The following is a 25,060-nucleotide window of genomic DNA, read 5'->3' as shown; positions in this document are numbered from 1 at the left end:
TTTAAAAAAAAATAACACTTATAATAACAGATTCCGTACCTATATATAAAAAGTATATAAAGAAAAGTGCAATAAGCTTAGTCTTATGAATGTTTTAAGTGTGTAATATTGCGTGTGTATTATAAATAAATACTTTTTATTAATACAACACGGTAAATTACACGCACCAAATGATATGATAACAATATATCGTTTATTGTATTCGTAGCCACCTGAGTTGTGATGGAGTGGCGAGGATTGTGAGAGATGTGACGAGGAGATCTGAGTGACGTCCCTAAATAATTGTCTTTGGTATCTTTTCATATTTCCAAAACATATTCTTTACAGAAATAGAACACCTAAATTCCTCCAATTAATCGTTACATAGTTATATTGTAAATGCTTGCGTCGTTGGTCTAGTTGCTAGTTTATAAGGTCGTATATCGTAGGTCTTGGGTTCGAAACGCAAAAAAGGTATTGATTTAACATTTATAAAATAAGAATGAATGGAATTAGCCAGTTGGCGGAGTCATCGTTGCATCGAGTTTCCGTTAGTTCTTCACACGTCAGGGAATTTTCTTTTCTGAACCCGCGGTAGACTTACATTTTACAATGAATAAGTAAGTTTAATGCTTCTTCTATATTGAATAAAAAAATTTGAATTATTATAAATTAAGATATATTAATCAAGAACTGTTTGTAGTCCATAACATAGCAAAACTATTGACAAATCGTATGGAATGGAATCGTATGTAAATCTAAGGTTCGTTTACGTTTATTCCTGCCATTACATATAGTACACAATGAGTAGTGTAAAACTAATTTTTGAAACATCATTTACAAAAAAGTTGTTGAGGCGCAGTTTACATAAATATTGCATTGTAATAAATATTATTACGACACGCGTCGCAAAGACATTTATGAAAACATTTGCTTTATGTATAGTGACGATAGAGGCTAATCTTGCATGACGGGTTCTTTCTGAGTTAGCAAATTTTATATGTATCTTGCGAATAAATTTTTAGCTAACTTTAAAAATAAAAGGTAATTATATAATAAGTTAACTGCCTCGTTGGTCTAGTGGCTTGATATAAAGCCGCAGACCCGGAGGTCCTGGGTTCAATTCAAAGGTCGTGCCAATACAAAGTTATTGGGTTTTTCTGACAGAAAATTCTCAGTAGCAGCCCGGAGTGTGGAAGTTGGAAGTGTGTACACTCCCGTGCCTCGGAAAGCACGTAAAGCCGTTGATCCTGCGCCTGAACACTTTCCGGTCGTGTCGGATTGCCGTCCCATCGGATTATGAGAGTTAGGGAATAGAGAGTGCACCTGTGCTTGCGCACACACTTGTGCACTATAATATCTCCCGCTTAGTTGGCTAATCTCTCTTGAGATTGGCCGTAGTGGCCGAAATCGGTCTGGAGGACATTATTATTATTATATAATAAGAATGTTTTTTTTTGTTAGCAATACTTCATTTTCGTCGATTTAGTTATTTGTTTTAAATGCTTTGTTTCGACAAATTTGTTTTTTTATTTCATTGTAAATCTATAATTAATCATACAAGGTATAATAAGGGTTGGTCTCTAGCGAAATCGAGTCTTATCAGATATGTTAAAATTGTACATTCAAATTTTTTTAACAGAGTTAAGAAATACTTAATTTATACATTATACCCATAATGTAATGTGTGCGTAAAGTAATGTTAAAAGTTATATTAGGCTTAATAATAGTCACACACAAAGTCCAAAAATATTGTACACACACGTAAGTACATAAAACTGAAGAAGGAATACAGTTAATTCGAGCGAACCAGCACAAAATACGAAAACACAACATTAACTATAATTTCGTAACGCGTAAGCGGTTTATAGTTTGTATATTATGTCGTTGCGTCCACATAATATACAAACTATAAACCTTTATAATATATATTAATAAATCAAAAAATAGAACATATAACAAAAAATATCGTTTAAAAATGATTACACTGTATAAAAGTGTACAGGGTTACAGGGTAATATGTCACGATCCTTTTAAAGGGTTATAGTTCAGGACAATAGCTATCAAATGACCCCCAAAATGCTTATGCAAAAGTGTATCGTTTTCGAGTTATTAATTTTTTAATATTTTTTTTATTTAAAGGATGTTTAAGATTCTAAAATTCAATAAAAAAAATCAACGTATTTTCCCTATTTTTTTTTTTATTTCTTGCTAGGGTACATCCTAGTTAATAATAACCAGTTATAAAACAAAAACAATCTTCAAGCATTTTTAAATTACAGATCCAAAACTGTACAACTTTTCGATTTTTAATTTTGATTCTTTAAGTTACTCGCAATTTTTTGTAAAAATCACTATGGCTCTTATCGTGCGGATCATTTTAAAAACATCTGCGTTTCCTTAGCTATCCATCGGTACATAAAAAGTACAGTAACAATCATAAACTCAGGAGAAAATTAGATAACAAAGAGACCAGGTAGGAAATTCTAAGAAATGCTATTGTTAAGAAATTAAATCTGGATCAATACACTTTTGCATAAGCATTTTGGGGGTCATTTGATAGCTATTGTCCTGAACTATAACCCTTTAAAAGGATCGTGACATATTACCCTGTAACCCTGTATACAGCCAACGTAGAGATTTGTCGAAGTTAATTATTTTAGGAGACATCCAAAATAAAATAACATTTTGAGATATGATTTAATTATATGAAAAATAATTGTCATTGTTCTTTCCGTTATATATTAGTTCAAATATTGAAGCAAGTTTTATAATTCAAATCAATTTTAGAGTTATATTAAGGTGAACATTGTTTTCTAACAAACTCGCTAACTAAAAACCTCGCTGACTTTTGGATGGTCAATGTTAATGCCAAATTCAAATACCGGCATTGACTGATTCCCTAAAAGCTATTATATTATTCTAAAAGAACTATATAAAAGTAGAAATATTTTACAAAATAAGTCATAGATAAAAGTTGTGCCCATGAGAACATTAAGATTTTAATCTTCAATTGTTTCAGGTATTTTGGATAATATCATCATTTACAAATTATTTACAAATTAAAAAAAAAATACTGAAAATACTAAAGTCTGTCGACTTTAAATTCTGGTTGAAAATCTTTATTTCTCATTATGAATATAAATTTACTTACAAGCTAAATATAAAAAAAAACACTTAGTGAGTGTACTGTTCCCTAGCTCACTGGTTGTTAATTTCTATTTTGGAGTTGTAGAAATAATACTTCTTGATGTTCGCATCGGAATGATTTTATTTGGTAAAAGCATTGGGTATATATACAAAATCTTACAACACTAACAATAGAATAACTTACATTCATTTCTAAAAAATATTTATTATTTGGTTGTCCAAAGAAACTTACTTTTCCACCAATGATGCAAATAGTGTAGTCGGCTGATTCTGCAAGAGCGGGACGCTCGCTCACTTTAAATACGTAGCGTAGAATTTTAGCTGCTTTAGTCAGCGCGCGTCTTTAGGCATCGCCGGTTGTATGTAATATTATGTAGGTAAATCCCACAAGAGTACGTACAACTTACATGTATTAAAATATAATACATAACATGTGGGTCTAAAAATTATATTGAAAGCGACATTCATTTGGTCACAATGCAGATAAATGAACAAATTACCTAATGAGGAAATGTCACACCTAATCTTTAGACAAGAGATAATTTCAGCTATTAATATGTTCAAATCGAATCCTGGAAGTGATTTTTTAAACCAACTGATTGAGATGAAGTTATGCGGTGCTGATTTTATTTTATAGTATAGGTAGGCGGACGAGCACATGGGCCACCTGATGGTAAGAGGTCACCAACGCCCACAGACATTTGCATTGTAAGAAATACTAACCACCGCAGGCCTGTAGTTACACTTGTCTCGCTCACCCTTCAAACTGGAACACAACAATATCAATTACTGCTGTTTTGCGGTAGAATATCTGACGAGTGGGTAGTACCTACCTAGACGAGCTTGCACAAAGACCTACCACTAGTAGCTGATTGAATTTACTATAGGCAAGTTAATGGAATAAGTTGAAGCTTTAACGTACTTATTATATGTAACTTTAACTGTAGCACATGGCAGTCATGGTTTGAATAAAAGTATCTTAAAAATGTCCCACAGGTGGTCTAAGTTCTCCTCTTTTTTATTACGTTTTGGAGCGTATTCCACTTGAGGTGGTCTAAGGGTATGTACGCACTATGCGGATAGCCGGAATGCGGTCAACCGTCCGGTTAGCCGCAGGACGCGGTTGCAACTGCGGTTAACCGGGCGGAGGCTAGCCGTAACCGCAACCGGAAAGTGCGGATAGGATAACGTTGCGGTTTCATCGAACCATTTCGAAGATGGACGCTGAAGAAGTCGCAGCTATTTATTATATTTACTTGCGCTATATAAAGAAAAAGAAACAAAGAAAAAGGTACTGGGTTCATCCTTATTTGCAAACTCGAGATGAGACTAAACATTTTGAAATATTTTTCGGAGAGCTCAAAAAGTATGAAGACAAGTTTTTTCGATACACTAGAATGAGTCTAAAATCATTTGAAGAACTTTTAAGCATTCTTAGAACCTGTATAACAAAGCAAGATACACAGATTCGGAATAGCATTAAGCCGGAATTAAAGTTAACGATAGTGCTAAGGTAAGTGAAATAAAATAATTTATATTTAATTTGTTATTTATTTATTCATCAAAAGAAAGGCTATTGTCAAACATTTAAATCATCCTCAGTATCATTAATAGAATTAAAAAGTTCAATATAAGACGAGTGTTCACTGTTTTGAGACTGGTGACTGTGAGTTGATAATGGCGATTGTACCTCAAAATTTTGAGAAGGTGGTCGTCCAACGTCCAATGATTGCATAAGCTCAGTGTGAGGATTATTTCTTGAATAATGTGCCGTTTGATATCCACGATAGGTATTATTAGCCCTTGAAAAACTCCATGACGCGTTTGAATAATCAAAGAACTGCTGTGCATCCTTTATTACTTTTAAAATATCTAACTTTGTCTGCATTTGCCTGTGCTCAGGTATTTTCTTAAATTCCTTTACCAATGATAAGAAAAAAAGGCGATCGTCGTCATCATCCATATTCTTTCTTTCTAAATTTTTACTCAACACTCCAACTAACTGTGCACCGACTTCATTATCATCGTTGTTTTTCTTACGTCTTTTTGGCGGCAATGAAGACATTGACGGAACATTGATTTCTGTCTGTATACTCGTGTTTTCATCGTCATTTCCTGTACCATTACCATCTGTGCGGTTAACCGTTACTGTATCTTTTATAAATAAAAGATTATCATAGAATACATATGGGACCTTCTTTTTTGCTGCAGACCCACTCTTGCTTTCTTTTGCTTTATGGGCCTTTACAAAAGCGTCGCGAATGTTTCTCCACCTTTTTTGAAGATCCAGACCAGTAATAAAACATTTTTTTTTCAGATATTTGGCAACAGGATGCTCATTCGCCGAATTGCATTATGTATTTAGAGTTGGAGTGAGCACTGTCGCCGAAATAGTTCGAGAAGTATGTGCCGCTATATGGATTTGTTTGAAAAAGATGTGCCTACCAGAACCGACAAAAGAAAAGTGGCTTCAAATTGAAAATGGTTTTTCGAAGAGAGCTTATTTTCCCCACTGTATCGGTGCTTGCGATGGTAAATATATTAGAGTTGTAGCACCTAACAATAGTGGATCAATGTGTTTCAACTACAAGGGCTTTTTTTCCCTAGTTTTAATGGCAATTTGTGACAGCAGCTTCAAGTTCGTATTGATTGACGTTGGAGCCTACGGTAGATTCGGTGACTCGGCAGTATTTCAAAATTCTAACTTTTATAAAAAGATACAACAGAATCGCATGAACATTCCTGAACCAGCGCCAATTTCAGAATCCAACAGCACTGCTTTTCCCTATGTCTTTGTAGGAGATGAAGCTTTTGCCTTAAGTGCAACTATGATGCGCCCATATCCAAGACGTGATTTAAATGTGACCAGAAGAACGTTTAACTATAGACTTTGTGTGGCTAGACGTTACATTGAATGTACTTTTGGGATACTTGCGAATAAGTGGCGCATTTTCCATAGACCCATTAATGTTAACATCGAATTAATTAATGATATTATTAAGTCGGCGTGCATTTTACACAACTTCGTTAGATATAGAGATGGGTGTTCTTTTGAAGACTCGCTAAATAATCCACTGACTGAAACAATTGCACGAGATAGTGTACACAGAAACAATACAACTGCATTGAGATATCGAGAATTATTTGCTGATTATTTCATGAAGGAAGGGAGGGTAAGCTGGCAGGATAATTACATTTAAACAAGCTCATATGCTTAAAACATGAACATGAAACATCATTGTTAATATAATATATGTTTAAATAAATAAATAAATAAGTGGTAGGTACATACCGAGTTGTTTTTTTTTATCCTGTGGTAAATCAGTTCCATAGATTTCCACCAATTCTTCCCAAGCTTTTTGCCGTAAGTTTCTCTCAGAGTATTCCGTAGATTTTGTATTCCATATTGCCGGCCTATTCTGTATTTCAATTATAAACTTTTCTGTATCGAAATTCATTGCGTCCGTTTTTAGCGCGTCAGTAGGTAGGTACACACGTGCGTCGTCAGTGGCGGGCGGTCGACCGCAAACTACTAACCGCGTAGTGGGTATAGCAACCGTCCGAATGACTGTCAGTCGGGCCGCAGTGCTGCGAGCGACCGCAACGGTTGAGCGGCAGCCGCATGACAGTCCGTATAAATACTAATTTTTCATACATTTTTTTGATTGCGGTTAACCGGACGGTTAACCGCACTCCGGCTATCCGCATAGTGCGTACATACCCTAAGGTCTCCTCTTTTTTTATTACGTTTTGGAGCGTATTCCACCACGCTGTCGAGTCGGATTGCCGTCCCATTGGATCATGAGTGAGGGATTAAGTGCACTTGTGTTTGCGTACACTTGTCCTCTCTGAGAATGCCGCCGTTGCCAAAATCGGTCAGGTAGACCTCTACATCACAGAAATATCCTCTACTAAACTGAAAAGCAGTTCTCCTTTTATGGAGCTGACAGAGAAGGCATAATTGGTAGAGCGGATCGATAGATTATAAAAATGGCATTCAAATTGTTTCCGTCTGTACTAAAAATGCGTTCACACAAATTTTCATAAGGTAAAATAAAAGCCAAATCCAAAAAAAACTCCATTTATTTAATCAAAAACCAAACACTATATCCATAATAATTACTCCATAATAATTACTACTATATACATTTAGTGATTTCAACTTAGAATAAAGTATAATACTGAGTATTCATTCATACTAATAAGACCGCCTAGCAAATTGCGGCACGGTTGCGTCGGTGCCGCTTTGTAAATCTATATAAAATAAAGCGACTGCAGCGCTTCACCAGCGATCGCGTATCAGTTCTTCGATGGACGAGTGACTGTGCGCAAGTAGGATTTACTTGTTTTTATTTAGTATAAACATGACACTCAAATTTAAAATTATCGATGAAGTCGAAAGTCGTCCAGAAAAATAAACATTATAATAATAACACTAAAAGCAGTGTTTGTTCGTCGGAGACTAACGTGAAACGTATAAATGTCGAACCCAAAGATGAGTGAGCAGCGCGGCACTTTATTGAATAAGAAGACGCCCTTACGATTTGTTTCATTAGGGCTGGTTTATAATGAGATACATCTAATTGCGTCGCATTAGTTTTACAAGGTCACGTGACAATTCGCTGGCCACTACCTCGTCGCACATTTTCGATACAAACCTGCATAAAAAACAACACAATCTTAGATATAATTAAAAATAAAACTATTAGCTAAAAGAGTCGTTTATAAACGTTCGTCTCTTTCTCGACTTTTTGGCGGGAAAACTTAACGCAAGATTCGGGTGAGGCTGCGACGGTGTCCGTTTATCCTGTGACGAGTCTGACGTAACTGACGTGATCGGCATCACTGTGACGTCACTGTGTTCTGCGAAGTTAGAAGTTTTTACATAAGAGCCCATTATTAATGTAATATTGAAGGACAATGTAACATGAAAATCATAGGTAGTCATAGAAAACAATGAGAATGCCATACATTTCATAGTGTGTTTCATCCATATTTTGTTTTTAATCTGGATTATATAATAGAATACATTTATTTTCAATAATGTTTCATATACCAATTAATTATATTTACTTTTGTACTATAAAAACTGTCCGCCTCGTTGCTCTAGTGGCTAGATATAAGGCCGCAGACCCCGAAGTCCTGGGTTCAAATCCAATAGGACCAATGAAAACTTATTGTGAATTTTTATCTAAGATTCTCAGCAGTATCTCGGAGTCTGGAAAATGGAAGTGTTTACACTCCTCGGTCGGTTCTGTGCCTGAACTCTTTCCGGTTGTGTCGGATTGCCGTCCCATCGGATTATTAGGAGAAAGCTTGGAACTTAATACATCACCAAGTTCCTCATGATATTTAATTCACCGGACAGTCATTGATGCTTGAATGTTTCAGCTCTCGTGATTAAGATTTACTTTTTGATTTATATTGTTTTTTTATTTATATACACGGTTCATGTTAAGTGACGTAAGAAGACACATGTCAGTTAAATGAAGACGAATAAAAAAAATACTTACTGGTCTTGGAGAGGTTCCACGGTGCAGAGGAAAGTGACACGTCAGTCACATCTTTTATGGTCTCAGTTCTAGAGGTACCGCTTGTTACGGTGACCGGGTAGATCAACTGACTGGAATTCATCGGCCATTCCACGTGTAGAGGTTTCAGTTTCGAGTCCATCTGGTTCGGCCAAGCGGTCACCGACGTTATCGGCATCGGCAAGGATTTGTTTCTTTGCATTGGGATTGAAGTCAGACTATACAGATTATTTGCGTAACTTCTATCAATTACGTCTCCAAAATTATTAGGATACGTCGGCAAATTGGTTAGAGGTGAATATTGTTGGAGTTGCTGCGGCATTTGATTCATAGCGGGTACGCTTTGTATTATAGGCACTGGGGGGGCGAATGTTCCTGGTAGGGGGGACATGAAAGGAGTCGCCGCTTCACTCTGAAGGTCCGGTATCTTCACTACATAATATAGCGAAGAGGAATTAGCCGTGACCGATACATTGGCGTCTTTCACTTCATCCGCTTTTGTGCTAATTGTTTGTGTGTACGTTGTTGTGTTCGTAATTGTTTCTGAGATGATCACGTTCGATGTGTTTATTTCACTTGTTTCAGTCGTTTGTTTATTCTTGTCCACTGATTTTACAACGTAATACACGGTGGAGTTGTTTGTGACCGGAGTGGGGGAAACCGATTTCGTCATATTCTTCGCTTGTATCTTCCCCGCGACTTTCGATAGAAACGTTAGTACTTCCTCGCTCTTATTCTCTGCTACCTGATTTTTGCAATCGCCGTCTATCTCGATTTTGTTTTTAACTATTTTAATATTTATTTGTGGCGTACTTTCGTCATCTGTTGCTTTGTTATTGAGTACATTATGCTCCCCATCACCGCGAACGTGTGTGTTATCATTGCTATCATCGCACAAATCAATAACGCAATTGGGTTCGATATTTCTTGTATTATCCTCAGTCTCGATAGTATTCGAATTGGTTTTTGCAATTTTACACAGAATATCTGATTGTGTGGCTTCAGATTTCCTTTTTAAGTCCTCGTCTGTTGTATTATCTAGATTAATTACAAGTCTATCCGTTTCACTATCACTATCACTTAATTTACTAGAGTCCACACAAGCCGCTGACGAATCGTTTAATACTAAATCTTTGGTGCCGTCGCTTGCAGCTTCATCAATCGATAGAATTTGATTAACCTTTTCGCTGAGCATTGGATTTGTTTCTTTATTGATACCAACACGTTTGGTTGCGGGTTTACGATTGTTAGTTTTTTTATGTCTTTTCTTCGTATTATGACTTTTTTTATTTTCCGTTTTGTTTCGTTCGGTATCAGTTTGTTCGTCTGGCGCGGGTCGAAAGTTGAAATATATAAGATTCTGGGACTTCTGCCGCTGCCACTCTTGGGAGCAATTGATGTTTGGATCGAGCTTGAGCTCCGTACGCATAAAAGCAGTTTCTTTCTCTTTCTTCCTCTGCAGTTCTACTTCATAATTCTGTTTAAATAATGGTAAATTCAGCTATAAAATAATATGACACGTACAAGAAAGTTCATTGGAGATATTAATCATGCATATTTTTTATTTAGCAATAGAAATCATTGCTAGTTGAAATAAAACAGCCGCTTCGGAAAAGAAAACATTTCACGGACGAAAAGAGTTTCGACGGCATTATTCAGTGTATAGAGGCGATCGTTATTTTCCCAAATGATATTTTTTAAAAATGAGTAAAATTGCGTGTAAAGGACTTTAGACACATGTGTACGCAAACACAGTCTATTTATTCTAGTCTCCCTTGAGAATGGCAGCCATGACCAAAATTAGTCAAAAGGACATTATCATTATCAATTGTTAAATTGGGCCACGTTTTACAATAGAAACCAAACAAAATACCAATTTGTCTGTTGGTGCGTCCAAATCGTTTCATAAAACCACATTGGTTTCATAACGATCGCCTCCGTGCTATTTACTGTTTAATATAACCTTTAATGCAAGCTACATTTGTCAAAAATAAGTATCCCCTAGATATTCTCCCTGTGTTTTCGTTTCCGAAGCCAGCCATGGATCAGCTGATGATAAGTGGTTACCACCTCCGCATCCCTTATATCGCCCATGTGCCACTAACATTGGGTGCTAGGATATTACGTCCCTTGTGCCTGTAGTTACACTATTCACCATTTAAATCAGAACACAACAAAACTACATAATGCTGTTTAGCGGTGGAATAAGTAATGTGAAGTGGCACCATAGTGCACTTCTTTACCACGAAGTTACCTTCAACAGCTTCGTGCTTATTTCTCGTATGTCTTTGTCCAGAGTCCTCTGCTTCAATCCGAACTCGGCATCGTTCTTCAGGGGCAAAAACTGTGCCACCATTGGTAATTTGCCAATCACGCCTTTCCTCTGAAAAGTACGAAGAAAGATAAATCGATTGTATGCCTTTTGCTATCAGTAGGGAGTAGTAATAGGCCGTTAATGGTAATTGACTACCTCGTTGGTCTACCCGCTAGATATAAGGCCAAAGGTTCCGAGTTCAAACCCCGGGTTGGGCCACTAAAAAGTTATTGGGTTCGCGAAGATTCTTAGCCCGGAGTGTAGAAGTTAGAAGTGTGGAATGCACACACTTGCTTCACACGTTCACACGGATCCTGAGCCTGAACTCTTTCCGGTCGTGTCGGACTGCCGTCCCATCGGATTATGAGAGTTAGGGAATAGAGAGTGCACCTGTGGTTACACTCAAACTTGAGCACTATAAAATCTCCCGGGTAGTTGGCTATTCTAATTAATATATAAAAATACAAGAGGCACATACCACTATATCCTTAATCATTTGTTTAACTTCAGTTTCGTTGGGAAGGTTGACATTAAAGGCAGGATTCGTTTCAGTCGGCTCGTCATTGGATTCTTGATTATCTGTAACGATGCCAGAAAATAGGTTATACGTTCGTTCAATAACCATAAATTTCAACATTTGCCGGGAAATCGTTTTTCCATATACCATTTACAAAAATGTTTGGTAACAGACCAAAATTCAGTTTTCTTCAAGTTAAATTCAATACTTACTTTTAGAAGTATCTGTGCGTTGAACCGGTGTTTGCGAGGGGGTGTCTGGAGGTTTCTTAGATGGATCGATTACCTAAACATATAAAGTAAATAAATAACCACATAAATTATACAAGAGATCCATTGAAGAGATTAAGCATGCACGTTTTTTTTAGCAGTCGACATAATTGTTAGTCGAAATAAAAGTCGCCGCAACTCAGCGAACGAAACTCGACGCGATCATACAAGACATGTAGGCGATCGTTTTTTCCCCAAATTATATTTAACACAAATAATGAATGAGATTACGTAAGAGTAAAATAATACAAAAGACACATACCACCTTTAACTTATTTATTTTTTTAACTTCAGTTTCGTTGGGAAGGTTAATATTAAGGGCAGGATTCGTTTTAGTCGGCACGTCATTGGATACTTGATTTCCTGTAACGATGCCAAAAAAATGGTTTTTATATAATTAAGTATGGTAGGCATTGGAGAGGCCGATGTCCAGCAGTAAACGACGAAAGGCTGATGATGATAATGATGAACTATGATAGGTGTCAAAATATCTTGTTCTTCGAATTAATGTCATAATTAAAGACACATAAGTTGGCGGTTTATCCATATTTAGATTTGAATTAATTAATTTCTAGAATGGGAACGGTACATCCAAAAAATTTTCAGCATCGGAACATAATTCAGTTTACTATTTGTTAAATTTAATACTTACTTGTAAAAGCATCTGCAGGTTGAACCAGTGCGGGTTGACCCAGTTTAGGTTGAACAACTGCATGTTGAACTGCAGGTAGAACCAGTGCAGGGTGAACTACTGTAGGTTGAACCACTGCAGGTTGAACCAGAGTAGGGTGAACTACTGTAGGTTGAACCACTACAGGTTGAACCACTGCAGGTTGAACCAGTGCAGGGTGAACTACTGTAGGTTGAACTAGTGCAGGTTGAACCGGTGTATGTAAGGAGTTGGCTAATGGTTTCATAGATGGATTGATTACCTAAAAATTAAAAGTAAATAACTAATCTGAATATGTTACGAATAGCGGAAAACTATCTCGTAATTTCTTATTCTCACTGTCATTATCATCGTATCCGCTAACTAGATTAAAATCTCATAGATACATATTGGTTAATGGACCAATCAGAGTTCGACACGAGCTGTGATTATCTAACAACGAATTTGTTGATGTTGGTAATAAAATTGGAGATATTATTATATTTTTGTGTGGTATCGTTTGACGATTTATGATTACTCGTAAAAGTCTATTTGAATAAAAATATTTTAATTTGATGTTTATTTTAAAAAGTTAGGCTTACTGGCAAATGTGTCTAATTTCATTGAAATTCTGCCACATGTGTATTCTACCAACCCGCATTGGAGCAGCGTGGTGGAATAAGCTCCAAACCTTCTCCTCAAAAGGGAGAGCCTTAGCCCATCAGTGGGACATTAACAGGCTGTTACTGTTACTGGCAAATGGTCTACTATAGACATCAGCACTGTAAGAAATATTAACCATATCTTACTTCGTCAATGCACCGCCGACCTTTGGAACTCAGATGATATGTCCCCTGTGGTGAGCTGGTTGCACCAACGCATAAGGCACAAAGCCTTACCACCAAGAAACTAAATTAACAAATAAAGAGGAAGTAACTCACAATTGTGCGATTACTCCCAACGGTTATTGGAGCCACTTGAGCCGTCAAAATCGTCTTATTGATTCGCCGGACCTCATCGATATCAGTCAGTTCGACTTTCTTCACGACCCGCACTACCCTTTCCAATTTGACAGACACAGGCCGACACAATTCCAGTAATCCAATGTTCCTCTCGTTCCAAAACTTGAGCGAGAAATACGTCCGAGGCAACTTCAAGATTTTGGTCAATAATCTTCTCTTCTGTTTTAAAATTTTCGGCATTTGATTGATTTCCAATTTTTTTTGGCTCGAGATACTGTTTTTCTTGCCTCGATACGGGGCAAAATAAGGCCGACATTTCGCCAATTGTTTTAATGTTATTTGTACGGGTTTGGAGAAATCTCGGACACTGAATCGTCTACAATTGATGCTAACGAGCTTTGAATATTTTCTCCAAATCTCTATGTCTTCAAGAGGCGTCAATACTACATGAGCTAGCCTTATGAAATTCTCATCTGTAATTAATTGTTTTTGAAAAATTAATCATGCACACAATTAATTTCACGCCTTTTCAATTTAAAATTTCTTGAATCAGAATACATTTACAACAATATCAACGAAAATTCTGAAGCAAAAAAACAGAACAATAATTCCAACACTTATATCCTGGAGTTAGTGCAAATTATTTCTAAAACATAGCACCTCATGGTTTTCACAATTTCTGTCAGGAGTTTCTGAGGACTTTGACCGAATGTCAAAGTCAATATATACTTTATTCAAGCTCTCACGAGCGCTTTTGTATCATTATTTTACAATTTAAATTTAAAAATACGGCCGGTTCAGAATCTAGATTCTACCGAGAAAAATCGAGCTCGATCAAGAAACTCAGTTGTTACTCTTTTTAACAAACAAAATACTGTTATTTAATGTCATTTATATTTAATATCCTGGAACATTATTCACACACGGCCATCTGATCCCAAACTCAGCAGAGCTTGTACTACGGAAACCAGACAACTGATATACTACATATACTTTTTTTCTTTTGTAAATACATACTTATATGTATATATATATATATAATTACACCCAGACTCAGGACAAACAGATATGTTCATGCACACAAATGTCTTGGGTGGGAATCGAAACCACAACCTTCAGCGTAAAGGCAAGTATCTAGCAACCACGTCAACCAACTCTAACTGCCAACTCCGAGCTCTTCTAGAAACGGTAAATAACCGTATAAGATTAGTCAAACTGATACTTAATAATTTTTTTTTTCAGCCTTTTGCCGTCCACTGCTGGACGAAAGCCTCCCCCATAGAACGCCAACCATCCCGATCTTTCCGTCCGCATCCATCCAGAACCTGCCACTTTTTTAAAATCGTCGGCCCATCTTGTCACAGGGCGTCCTACACTACGTTTGCCTAAGCGTGGTCATCACTCCAACACGTGTCGGCTCCATCGGCCATCAATGCGCCTGGAGACATGACCAGCCCACTTCCACTTCAGCGAGCTAATTCTAAGCGCGATGTGGGTGACTTTAGTTCTCTGGCGAATGTCCTCATTTCGGATTCTATCTGCCAGAGAAACCCCAAGCATCGCGCGTTCCATTGCTCGCTGAGCGACCCTAAATTGGTGGACCAGTCCTACGGTAAGTGTCCACGTTTCGGCACCGTAAGTCATTACAGGTAGGACGCACTGATTGAAGACCATGGTCTTAAGCGACTGTGGGATCGACGATTCAAAAATATGACGTTAATATTATATTATACAATAATATTGCTTAATATATAAATATTAAGCAATATTATTGTCTTAGAAAACTACAACACACTTACCAACGATTGTAGATTCCTTATTAAAAGAATCAATCTCACATTTGACAGAGCAGCCTAGAGAATCACTTTCATCCCTTTCGGACACTTGGCCATTCGAACTAGTTTCTTCATTAACACAATTAGTATCTTCAATGTGACTTTTAGGTATATTGTTATTTAATATTTCATTATTGTCCAAAGTAGCTTCTACTTGTGAGTTCGTGTCATCTGACTGTTTGATTGTTTCACTTTTGATAGCTCCATTAACGCAATTAGCGTCTTCAATGTGATTTTTAGGTATTTTGCTATTTATTATTTCATTATTTTCTAAAGTAGCTTCTACTTGTGAGTTCGTGTCATCTGACTGTTCGATAGTTTCACTTTTTATAGTATTACTCGTAAATTCGGGTGATAAGCTATTAGGTTCTTTTGTATGTGATGTATTTTGTAAATATTTCAGTTTATCATAGGAATCATTGTAAAAAGCGTTAATTGATTCTTTAATTTTTTCATTTTTATTAATACTTGAATTATTTCTTCCGTGATTACTTGCTTCAATTTTATGATCGCTGTATGTAACTTTAGGTATTTTTACATTTAAGTTTGTACATTCACCTGAAGGGCCCGCGTCTTTGTCTTCGGTTCTATTTCCTTCAGCATCCATGATAGATTGTGTTGCTGTATTATTTAAATCTTTAATAGCACAGTCGGGTTTCTCGTCACTATCGCAATAAATATCATTATCTTTTCTATAAATATTTTCAGAAGAATTTAAATATTCATTTACATCGGAATCCGAGTCGTCTTCGAAAATTATTTTAACTTTAGCGGTTGATGGATTTAAGCTTTCTATTTTTTTAATACTGCTGTCATCTTCTTCTGTTTTTAAATCTGTTACTTCCCTCTTTATACCGTTATTAATTGGCAAGTCAGCTGTTTTTGGTGTGTTATTTGTATCATCGTTTATCTGCTCGTCGTCAGAGTCAGTTACTGTTATAACTTCTCTTTTTTCATTTATTATTTCGACTTCATCATCACTCCAGTCATGAATTTCATCAAGCAATACATTTTCATCTAAAATAGAATATTAAAGCTTACTTTTAAATCTATTTAAAGATAATTTCAATAGTATTTTAACACAAAGTAATACTTACCAATATTCGGTACTTCCAACTCTGTATTGAAAAGTTCCTAATGAATACGAAAACGTGTTTGATTTAAAAACAAGGTATTTTAATTTCAAACGATATTATGATCAAGGAGTCACTGGATGAAATATTAAAACAAAATTTCAGTCAGTCGGTTAATATAAAAAGACAAATGTATATTGAAATTTCCGAGAGTTATGTGCTAAATACTTAAGACTATTCAAGAGCTCGAGGAATGATATCATAACAATTCAAGTTCAAAGTTGTTTTATTTCAAGACTGCCCAAAGGAGTGCTTATATTTATAGAATAGGAAGGCGGACGAGCATATGGGCCACCTGATGGTAAGTGGTCACCAACGCCCTTAGACATTGGCATTGTGAGAAATGTTAATAATCACTAACATCACCAATGCGCTACCAACCTTGGGAACTAAGATGTTATGTCCCTTGTGCCTGTAATTACACTGGCTCACTCACCCTTCAAACCGGAACACAACAATACCAAGTACTGCTGTTTTGCGGTAGAATATCTGATGAGTGGGTGGTACCTACCCAGTCGAGCTTGCACAAAGCCCTACCACCAGTAGATATATTTATTTATTTATTTATTTTGAACAATTAATACATATCATAAACAATATATTCGATAGTAACAACAATAGTATATTAAAATTTACGGGATTTATTTATGTATTTGCCTAAATGCCTGGAGAGGTTTGGATATACGAGGAATCGTTAGGGATTCACAACATGTCAAATTAAACAGTCACATTTCAAATTTTAAGTTCATTATTTGCAGGGCAGTCGAGTTTCTTAATTTTTACATCTTAATAATTATATTCGTGATTACTTTACATCTGATTGGTAAGGGCTATAGAAATCCAATGACTTTACGCTAGAGACAGATATTTGAAAAGATTCTTACAATTTTATACGGTTCTAAATCAGAGTCCAGAAACACCTGTTCACTCTCCACGAGCTCCATCCACGAGGGTAAAGTCTCGGTTAAAATGAACGGAAACCTAAAACAAGAAAATGATGGTCTTATTATTGTATTGTATTGATTGTCTTATTACTTGGTGGTAGGTCTGTGTGCAAGCCCGTTTGAGTAGGTACCACCCACTAGTCACACATTCTAACGCCATACAGCAATAGTGCGTATTTTTATGTTCCAGTTTAAAAGTTAATTTGTATTTATAATTAATTTTATCTTTGGCAGTACATAAAAAATATATCGTGAGGAAATCTTTGTATCGGATGAAAATCTGCCACGTGTGTATTCACCCAACCCATTAGCAGGACATTTACTGGCTGTTATTTATAAACTTATTCACTTTTCACACTAACGGCCAAAAATGAACTACTGTTAGTATTAAATAAATCTGCGAAAGTATACGCCGACTCCACATATACCCCCAGCAGCTTACCGCTTGGCCATGGCGAGCAGCAGCGGCACCGACATCACGCTGAACAGCAGCGCGCGCGTCTGCTGCTTCATCTCGTACCAACGCTTCTGCAGCAGCACCGCCGAGGCCGACCGACCACTGCGACATACAACGCGTATTACTCCAATAAGAAATTCAATTGTAAATTAATTATAGAAAATTACATAAAGCTGAATAATAAAAGATGACGGTTTTTTTATTAAGTATAAATCGAACATGTATGATAGAGAGAAAAATTCAAACCAATTCGTGTATTTCAAGTGCACCAGTGCCCATATCTCCGCCGTTTCGTATTCATTACAAGCTTTGTTACTTATATTTTTTTTACGTATCGACAATCCTTCTTCACTTAGCTCTTTTGTCGTCTGCGCTTGTGATGTTGAAACGATATTTTCAGAATCATTTCTTCTCAATGGTGTAACATTCGTTTCTGTAATTTTATGAACATTGATTCCTTCGGTCCCAGTTTGGGCGCCACTTTTTTTATGTTGGCGCTCAGTGTGTGTCTTATTCGATTTTAACTGAGCTGCTTTTCTTTGGTCAATTTTTTCTTTGGCCGCAACCATTAATTTGAAGAGTAGTATCATGGGATACAAAGTTATGGCATTGTTAAAGCTCGGCTGTAAAACAAAATCAATACGTTTATTAAAGAAGTTTCCCTCTGTTACTACCAAGATTTCCCTTACTATATTAAAATGCAAAAGCTAGTTGTTTGCTACGACGCTTTCGCTTTTTTTATAAAATAGAAAGGCGGACGAGCATATGGGCCACCTGATGGTAAGTGGTCACCAACGCCCATAGACATTGGCATTGTAAGAAATGTCAACAATCGCTTACATCGCCAATGCGCCACCAACCTTGGCAACTAAGATGTTATGTTCCTTGTGCCTGTAATTACACTGGCTCACTCACCCTTCAAACCGGAACACAACAATACCAAGTACTGCTGTTTTGCGGTAGCGGTAATATCACTTCTTAACTACTCAACTGATAGAGAAGCGGACGCGGACGGATCGCGGAGTTTTAAAGTCGACATTGTTTTTATTGTTCTAATATAGTATATTACCCTTATCGTAATTCCATGTATTATTGAATAGATTGCATAATTCCATGCATTATACAGTTTACATTATAAAAAGATATTTATAACGTAAACCTTGTCAAGAATAATTCGTTGATTTTATAAGTTTTTCTTATATTAATAAAACTTATGATAAAAAAGGCAAATATTTTTAAAGAAAAAATGGCTTGAAAGAGCGTACAATCCCAATGAGTAGTTCATAATCGTCATACCTCGCGAACTACCCGCAGACGGAAGTCGTACATCAGACCGACGTCGACGACGCGCCAGTCTTGCAGCGTCAAGCGTTGAATTGTACTGAGGTTCTCTGAGTGGTCTCCAACATTTATCAAGGCCATTAATTTTTGAACGGCCTGGTCGTAGTAACGGGTCCTGCGAAGTAAATTTTAAATACATTTTTATTATAAGGATACTATGTAATGGTATTATTGGTATTTTAATTACTTAGAATATATCCTTCGAACTTTTAATTTCAAGGTCTCACTCGACCTTCCCTGTTATGGCCCAGGGGCTACACATGTGAATCTTAACCGATCACACATGTACAACCACCATTGAGGCAGCACGATGGACTTCCGAGCCTTCTCACAGGGAACAGGCGATAGTGCGATATTTTCACGTATCGCTTAAGTATATTTAGGTTATATTCATAGTAGAGGGGACGAATGGAGTATTTAGTACCGAGAAAATAAAATTTAGTAGAATGTTAAATTTTCTATCGCGGTCGGGGGGCCGACTCACCATATCCCGTGCAGCTGGTCCACGTCCAGCTTCATGGCCAGCGCGTACTCCCGGAAGCAGTCGGCGCCGGCGAGCGCGCGCGCCGCCGCGTGCGGGCCGCGCGCGCGCGCCGCCGCCCGCTCGGCGCAGCGCAGCAGCCCCGCCACGAACTGCCCCGTGCGCCGCCCCGCGCTGTGGTACTTGAAGCTGCTCACCAGCTCGGCCTGCGGGCGACCTGGACTTTTACGGACGCCCCTGGCATCGACGATGACTTCCTCCGAATCCGTTCGTCTAACGCAAGCATCCTAAAGATGTTTCCCGACATGATTTATAAACACAGATTGACCGGTTTCGCTTCCCGATTCTGACCTCGCAATCTTCGATTAACACCCGCGTGTTTTCACCTCTGGTCCATCTCGGCTCCTCCGACCGCCGACATGCCGGGTGGTCGCTTTGCAACACGTCCGCTTGGCGACGACGAGTGACGCGATTAAATTGAGGGCGACGTGAGTGAGAGGTCGAGGGACAGTGTATTCAGTACTGTTATCAGCCACTGGGTCACTGAGTCCCTGGCCCTTGGGGCCAAAAATACAATGACACGGCAGGTATGACTCGCTGGTGAGGAACAGCCCCGGTAAAGGGGGCAACCCCGAGGCCCGTACCCGAACTGGCAAGTAGCCAGTCAGGAAGAACCAGCTCTCTCTCAGTACTGTTATGAGCTCTGTGGTTTAAGTGAGCACATATTTAGCATATTCAATCCACAAACGACTTATAATACTGACTTACCTTAACAGCATTATCAACCAATTTCCAAGGTTTGTCAAGTTTCTTGAGCCAATCCGGCGCATAGCTTAACGCGTCGCGGTGACCACCATGCCCTCGGTTAATCGACAGGCCTACACACTGACGCATCTAAAACATATTTTTACTTACTAAACTAAGTAAGCAAGTCGGTCGAGCCACTGAAATAATCATTGGATTCAAAATATAAATAATATACAATTGTGAAGTTAATATACATACATACATGCTGTACACAATTTTCTTTATTTATATTACGTAGGTGGACTAACAAATGGACCACCAGATGGGATGTGGTAGCACCACTTGTTGACATTGAGGCTGTGAGAAATCTTAAACCATTCCTGGCATCACTAATGCGCTACCAACCTTAGGAACTAAGAAGTTATATTCCTTGTGCCTTACATAACACTGGGTCACTCATCTGGAAACTGGACCACGACAGTACTAAGTACTGTTGCTTTTGTGATGAGTGGATGGTAAATACCCAGTTGACAACAGGATGCAAGTGCAGGTTTATGAGCAAGCCATCGAGGCAACTTTTTAGTTGAAATAAATAGCAAATTTTATGATTGTCCAGTATAAATATAATACCAAGAGAAACAAGTTTCTCCGTTACACGTCATATTTCCTTACCTTGTTAGCGGAGAATTTTTTCAAGGATTGGATATGGAACTTCACTGTTGCGATATTTGGCAAATCGAGCTCTATACACATTGCCTTATAGGCCCTTATTTGAGCAAGCTGAAATAAATTTAGTTATTATTTAATATTTTAGTTTTTTTTTTTAAACTAATTTTATTATTATAAAATATAATATAAGAGAAATAAATAGAGAAAGAGACTATAAACTTATAATAAATTCACAAAAATAACACTGCTTTACATAAAACTAAATAAATAAATGATTTGCAACAAATCTGATGTGCCTTAAGGGTAAGACTAAGATAGGCAATAAAAAAAATGTCAGACAGTCATAGGGATCACCAATATTAAATAAGCTTCTGCAATTTCCACATCCATTGACACTCCAAGTAAAAATTCTATACCTTTTTATTATTCAAAATACACAATATGTTGCCAATTCGGTACAAAATATATATACAGCTTCATTTAAATAAATAATAGTGAAAATATACTTATATTACTGTGTATTAGTGTACACATATACACAGACCATAACTGCTGCGCCAGTCCAGTACCGGAACCGGAGCAGCAGGTATATATATATATTTCTTAACATTAGCATGTCGGTGAAGCAAGCCCATGAATCTATCCCCTAGGATAAACCAGCGCAAATCGCCTAAAGAAGTTTTCACTTAAAAACGAGAAAAAAAATACAGGCAGCCATAGGGACTGCTGATAGAAGTGAAAACTTGAAACTGTTAAATATATTTGTCCAATTTCCACATCCATTGGCACTCAAGTTATAATTTTATCCCTCTTGCAACTCGGTACAAAAAAATAATACTGCTTGATTAAATAAATAGTTGTTAAAATACTTATATTATTTGTATATATTGTTAGTATTTAAATAAATTTCAATCACTAGTATACTCATTAATTTCCACAATACTTAAATAACTTTCAACAATTTCATTATATTAACATTAGCATGTTGGTGACTTATTTATGATTATGTTATTTAAGTACATGCACAGCTTGGAGCAACATTTAAAGAAGGGTACATAATAAAACTGACTTCTGGGTGGACAACGCTGAGACAAATGCTAGTAAATATTATTATTATTATTATTAAATAACTTTATTACACACACAACGAAAAAAGGAAAGACCAACACAAATAAAAAAAAAAAAGAAAAACAAAAGTTCAAGAGAAGCGATGTTATATAAATAAAATTGTGGACCACAACATGATGCATGCAAGGGCGGTCTTATCACTCAAGTAGTGATCTCTTCCAAACAACCCTCCATTAAGATGCTGGCAGGACCTAACGGGCGAGTGCGTTGTACATACATATATAGAAATGTAAACAATACATACACAAAGATACATATATACATTTATAAAACATACAACATATATCAATACATATATACATAAATACATACATATATATATCTATTTACAATACAAACATTTATAACATTAAGAGTGGACAGATGAAGTGTGAAGGAAGCAGATAGGTTACAGAGATAGGAAATAGTTTTTAGTACGAATTTTGAAGATAGAAATTAAAGAGGATTGACGGATATCTGATGGAAGTGTATTCCACAGTCTTACTGCCTTTGCCGTGAATGAGTTGGCATATAGTTTAGAGTGACATATAGGCAAACTTAATTTGTTGTCACTCTGAGAGCTAAGATTAAGTTGAAGAGTTGAGTCCGAACCAAGAAAATTAAAGCGTTCCTTCAGATAGGGAGGAGTACAGGGGTGAAATAGAATAGAATAGAGGAGAGAAAGAACATGTAAGTTGCGGCGATCTTTGATTGTAAACCACCTAAGGGTAGAACGATACTCTGAAATACGGTCAAATTTCTTCAATCCAAATATAAACCTTGTGCAAATATTTTGCAGACGTTCCAACTTGTTAATTAGTTCCTCTGACAAATTAGGGTAACACACATCCGCATAATCCAAAACTGGTAGCAGAAGGCAATTAGCAAGTAGTATTTTGGTATTATTGGGTAGGAAGTTTTTCATCCATATATATTTTAGAAATAATACAATTTAAACAAAACAAAGACATTTGTATTTAAAAAAATATTTCAAAGTATAAAGTTAAAACACTTGAAAAGATTAATCATTGTTAATCACAAACACATATAATTATTTGTTATTATGTCACTTAGTCTACATTTCACATTATAAAATATATATAAATGTATCTTAACTTTTGCAAAACAAACTACTTCTATTTTGCTGCTATTGAATAAGATATAAATGACACCACAGGTTTCCTAACGTAATTGTGAACACGAATTTTAAAGTTGAAAACAACAAACAAACAACAAGCTTTAGTTATCAGTATACATATACAAAAGGTAAACAAACCTTGACTTCACTTTTTTTTAACTTCTTCACCGCGGGCTCCATGAGTATTTCATGTTTACAAAACGCTGTTACTAACTTTTCTATATCCTTCGGATTCTCACTAAATGCTTTGCTTTTCTCCATCGTGTACGTTTAAATAACTTTTAAAGCATGGAAAATTAAAACATCATTCATTGTAATTTGCTGTTATTAAAATTATCATGCTAGCAATCTGTTGTTTTATAAATAAGTAACATCGAAGTAAACTCTGGGTCATACATTATGGTTTGAAAATCAATAGTTATTTTTATTATAATAGAATCGATAGTTTATTTTAAATGTAAGACAAAATATACAATTGAATCCTTGCACTTGCACTTATTGTCATTAGCTTTTGCGTTTTACTTTATATTATTTGCCGCGTAAAATAATTAAATATCGTTGTATTATATTTTTTTTAACTGACATTCGACTAAAATAAAAGCAAGAAGTAACTGGCATTTGGCAATAGGCTCAGTGTTGCCAGACGTTTTGAATCGACGGTCGTACGATAGATAAATAAAAAGTCGTATTTCTTATGATTGTTTAAAAAAAATAGTACATTCTTAAAATCATAGTATTAATGTTTTTAACAATTTTCTCAGTAAGCAATCAAGAATTAGTACCTTCCTCAGTAAGTAATTAAGAGTACCTAATCCTTATGTCTACAATATAGTTTTACTGTTAATTTTCTCAAGTATTTCCTTTGTCGGAGCAAAATCAAAACAATATTCATTGTTTTTGATTTGTTGTTTTGCCTAAAGTATACTTCTGGATTATATTTTAACGGATGTAAGGAATATCCCGGGCTTTGATTACTTTAATAAACCGATACCTGTCTCGGTTTTTAGTATGTGTTAAAAAGTTGTATGAATTATCTACGATTTTTATCTTTTGATTGTACATGCATAAAATGTCTAAAAATTACGTGAATAATACTTAAATCGTCATTCGTACGTCCAGCAACACTTAATTGGTTAAATGTTCAGTTTCGATGTTGCCAACACTTAATTTTTTACCATAGGTATTTAAACACTTTTTTTTTTATAAAATGAAGTTCGTTTTATAATATTGAATGACATACATATATATGTGTATAAAGGAAAAAATCTAAAAGTATATAAGGATGTATTAAGTGTATTGTCATTTAGAATCGTTACTGAGCATATGTTCAGTTAAACACTGATTTCCATTTTTCTGTTATTATTAATTTCACATTAGAAAGAAGACCACAGCCTTGTTTGATTAATATTATCTATAATTGTTTAAAAATTAATCTCATAATTGTCACCGTAAAGTTCAAGGCTTTAAGATATAAAACCTTTACACTGAATTTCGACTTAAAATCTTTGTTGCCAAGATCAAGTCTTTGTTTTTAATTGAGGCACCATTTAAGCTTGTACAAAAAAATCTTAAGTATTTATTTCTTTCTTCGATATGTTAATCGTAAGCTCTGTCACCCCATATTGTGGAAGCCCAATTCGCACGCACTAAGCGTTTTAGTTCAACATTTCTGATGCTTACTGCAGCTGCTAGGGTGTGAAATAATACCAGTTTCTATGTTTCCTGCCGCATATTATTTGAGCACATTTAATGTAAGTGTATAGAGATTTTTAATATTACTTTTTGGCCTTATGTCCTTTGGTGTGTTTCGAGTTTATTCTCGTAGGACAGGTCTAGT

At 36.2% G+C, this 25,060-nt stretch overlaps 2 protein-coding genes across 5 annotated transcripts; both read right to left on the bottom strand.

Annotated features, from left to right (window-relative positions):
- Positions 1-4,708: 4,708 nt before the first annotated feature.
- Positions 4,709-6,079, bottom strand: LOC126779039 (uncharacterized). Its single transcript, XM_050502788.1, has 2 exons — positions 6,050-6,079; positions 4,709-5,464 (listed from the first exon to the last, which is right to left on the bottom strand). The coding sequence occupies exons 1-2, from the start codon at positions 6,077-6,079 to the stop codon at positions 4,709-4,711; spliced, it is 786 nt and encodes a 261-aa protein (XP_050358745.1).
- Positions 6,080-7,194: 1,115 nt separating this feature from the next.
- Positions 7,195-23,778, bottom strand: LOC126778969 (uncharacterized). Of its 4 annotated transcripts, none has more exons than XM_050502706.1 (19): positions 23,362-23,778; positions 20,982-21,089; positions 20,331-20,456; positions 19,566-19,768; positions 19,037-19,196; positions 17,987-18,363; positions 17,726-17,842; positions 17,224-17,320; positions 16,304-16,340; positions 15,171-16,223; positions 13,351-13,844; positions 12,563-12,692; positions 12,413-12,532; positions 12,023-12,123; positions 11,704-11,776; positions 11,453-11,553; positions 10,915-11,043; positions 8,643-10,137; positions 7,195-7,992 (listed from the first exon to the last, which is right to left on the bottom strand). In XM_050502706.1, exons 1-19 carry the CDS (start codon positions 23,482-23,484, stop codon positions 7,835-7,837), a joined length of 5,202 nt encoding a protein of 1,733 aa, XP_050358663.1. In that variant the 5' UTR covers positions 23,485-23,778; the 3' UTR covers positions 7,195-7,834. The 4 variants fall into 4 exon arrangements, with proteins under 4 accessions (XP_050358663.1, XP_050358664.1, XP_050358662.1 ...); XM_050502707.1 differs by having other exon boundaries at positions 12,413-12,487; positions 12,578-12,692; XM_050502705.1 differs by having other exon boundaries at positions 12,413-12,692.
- Positions 23,779-25,060: the final 1,282 nt, after the last annotated feature.

The sequence above is a fragment of the Nymphalis io genome, chromosome 28 (genome assembly GCF_905147045.1).
Source record: "Nymphalis io chromosome 28, ilAglIoxx1.1, whole genome shotgun sequence".
In the NCBI taxonomy this organism is placed as follows: Eukaryota; Metazoa; Arthropoda; class Insecta; order Lepidoptera; family Nymphalidae; genus Nymphalis; species Nymphalis io.
This window is presented reverse-complemented; position numbering and strand designations above follow the sequence as displayed.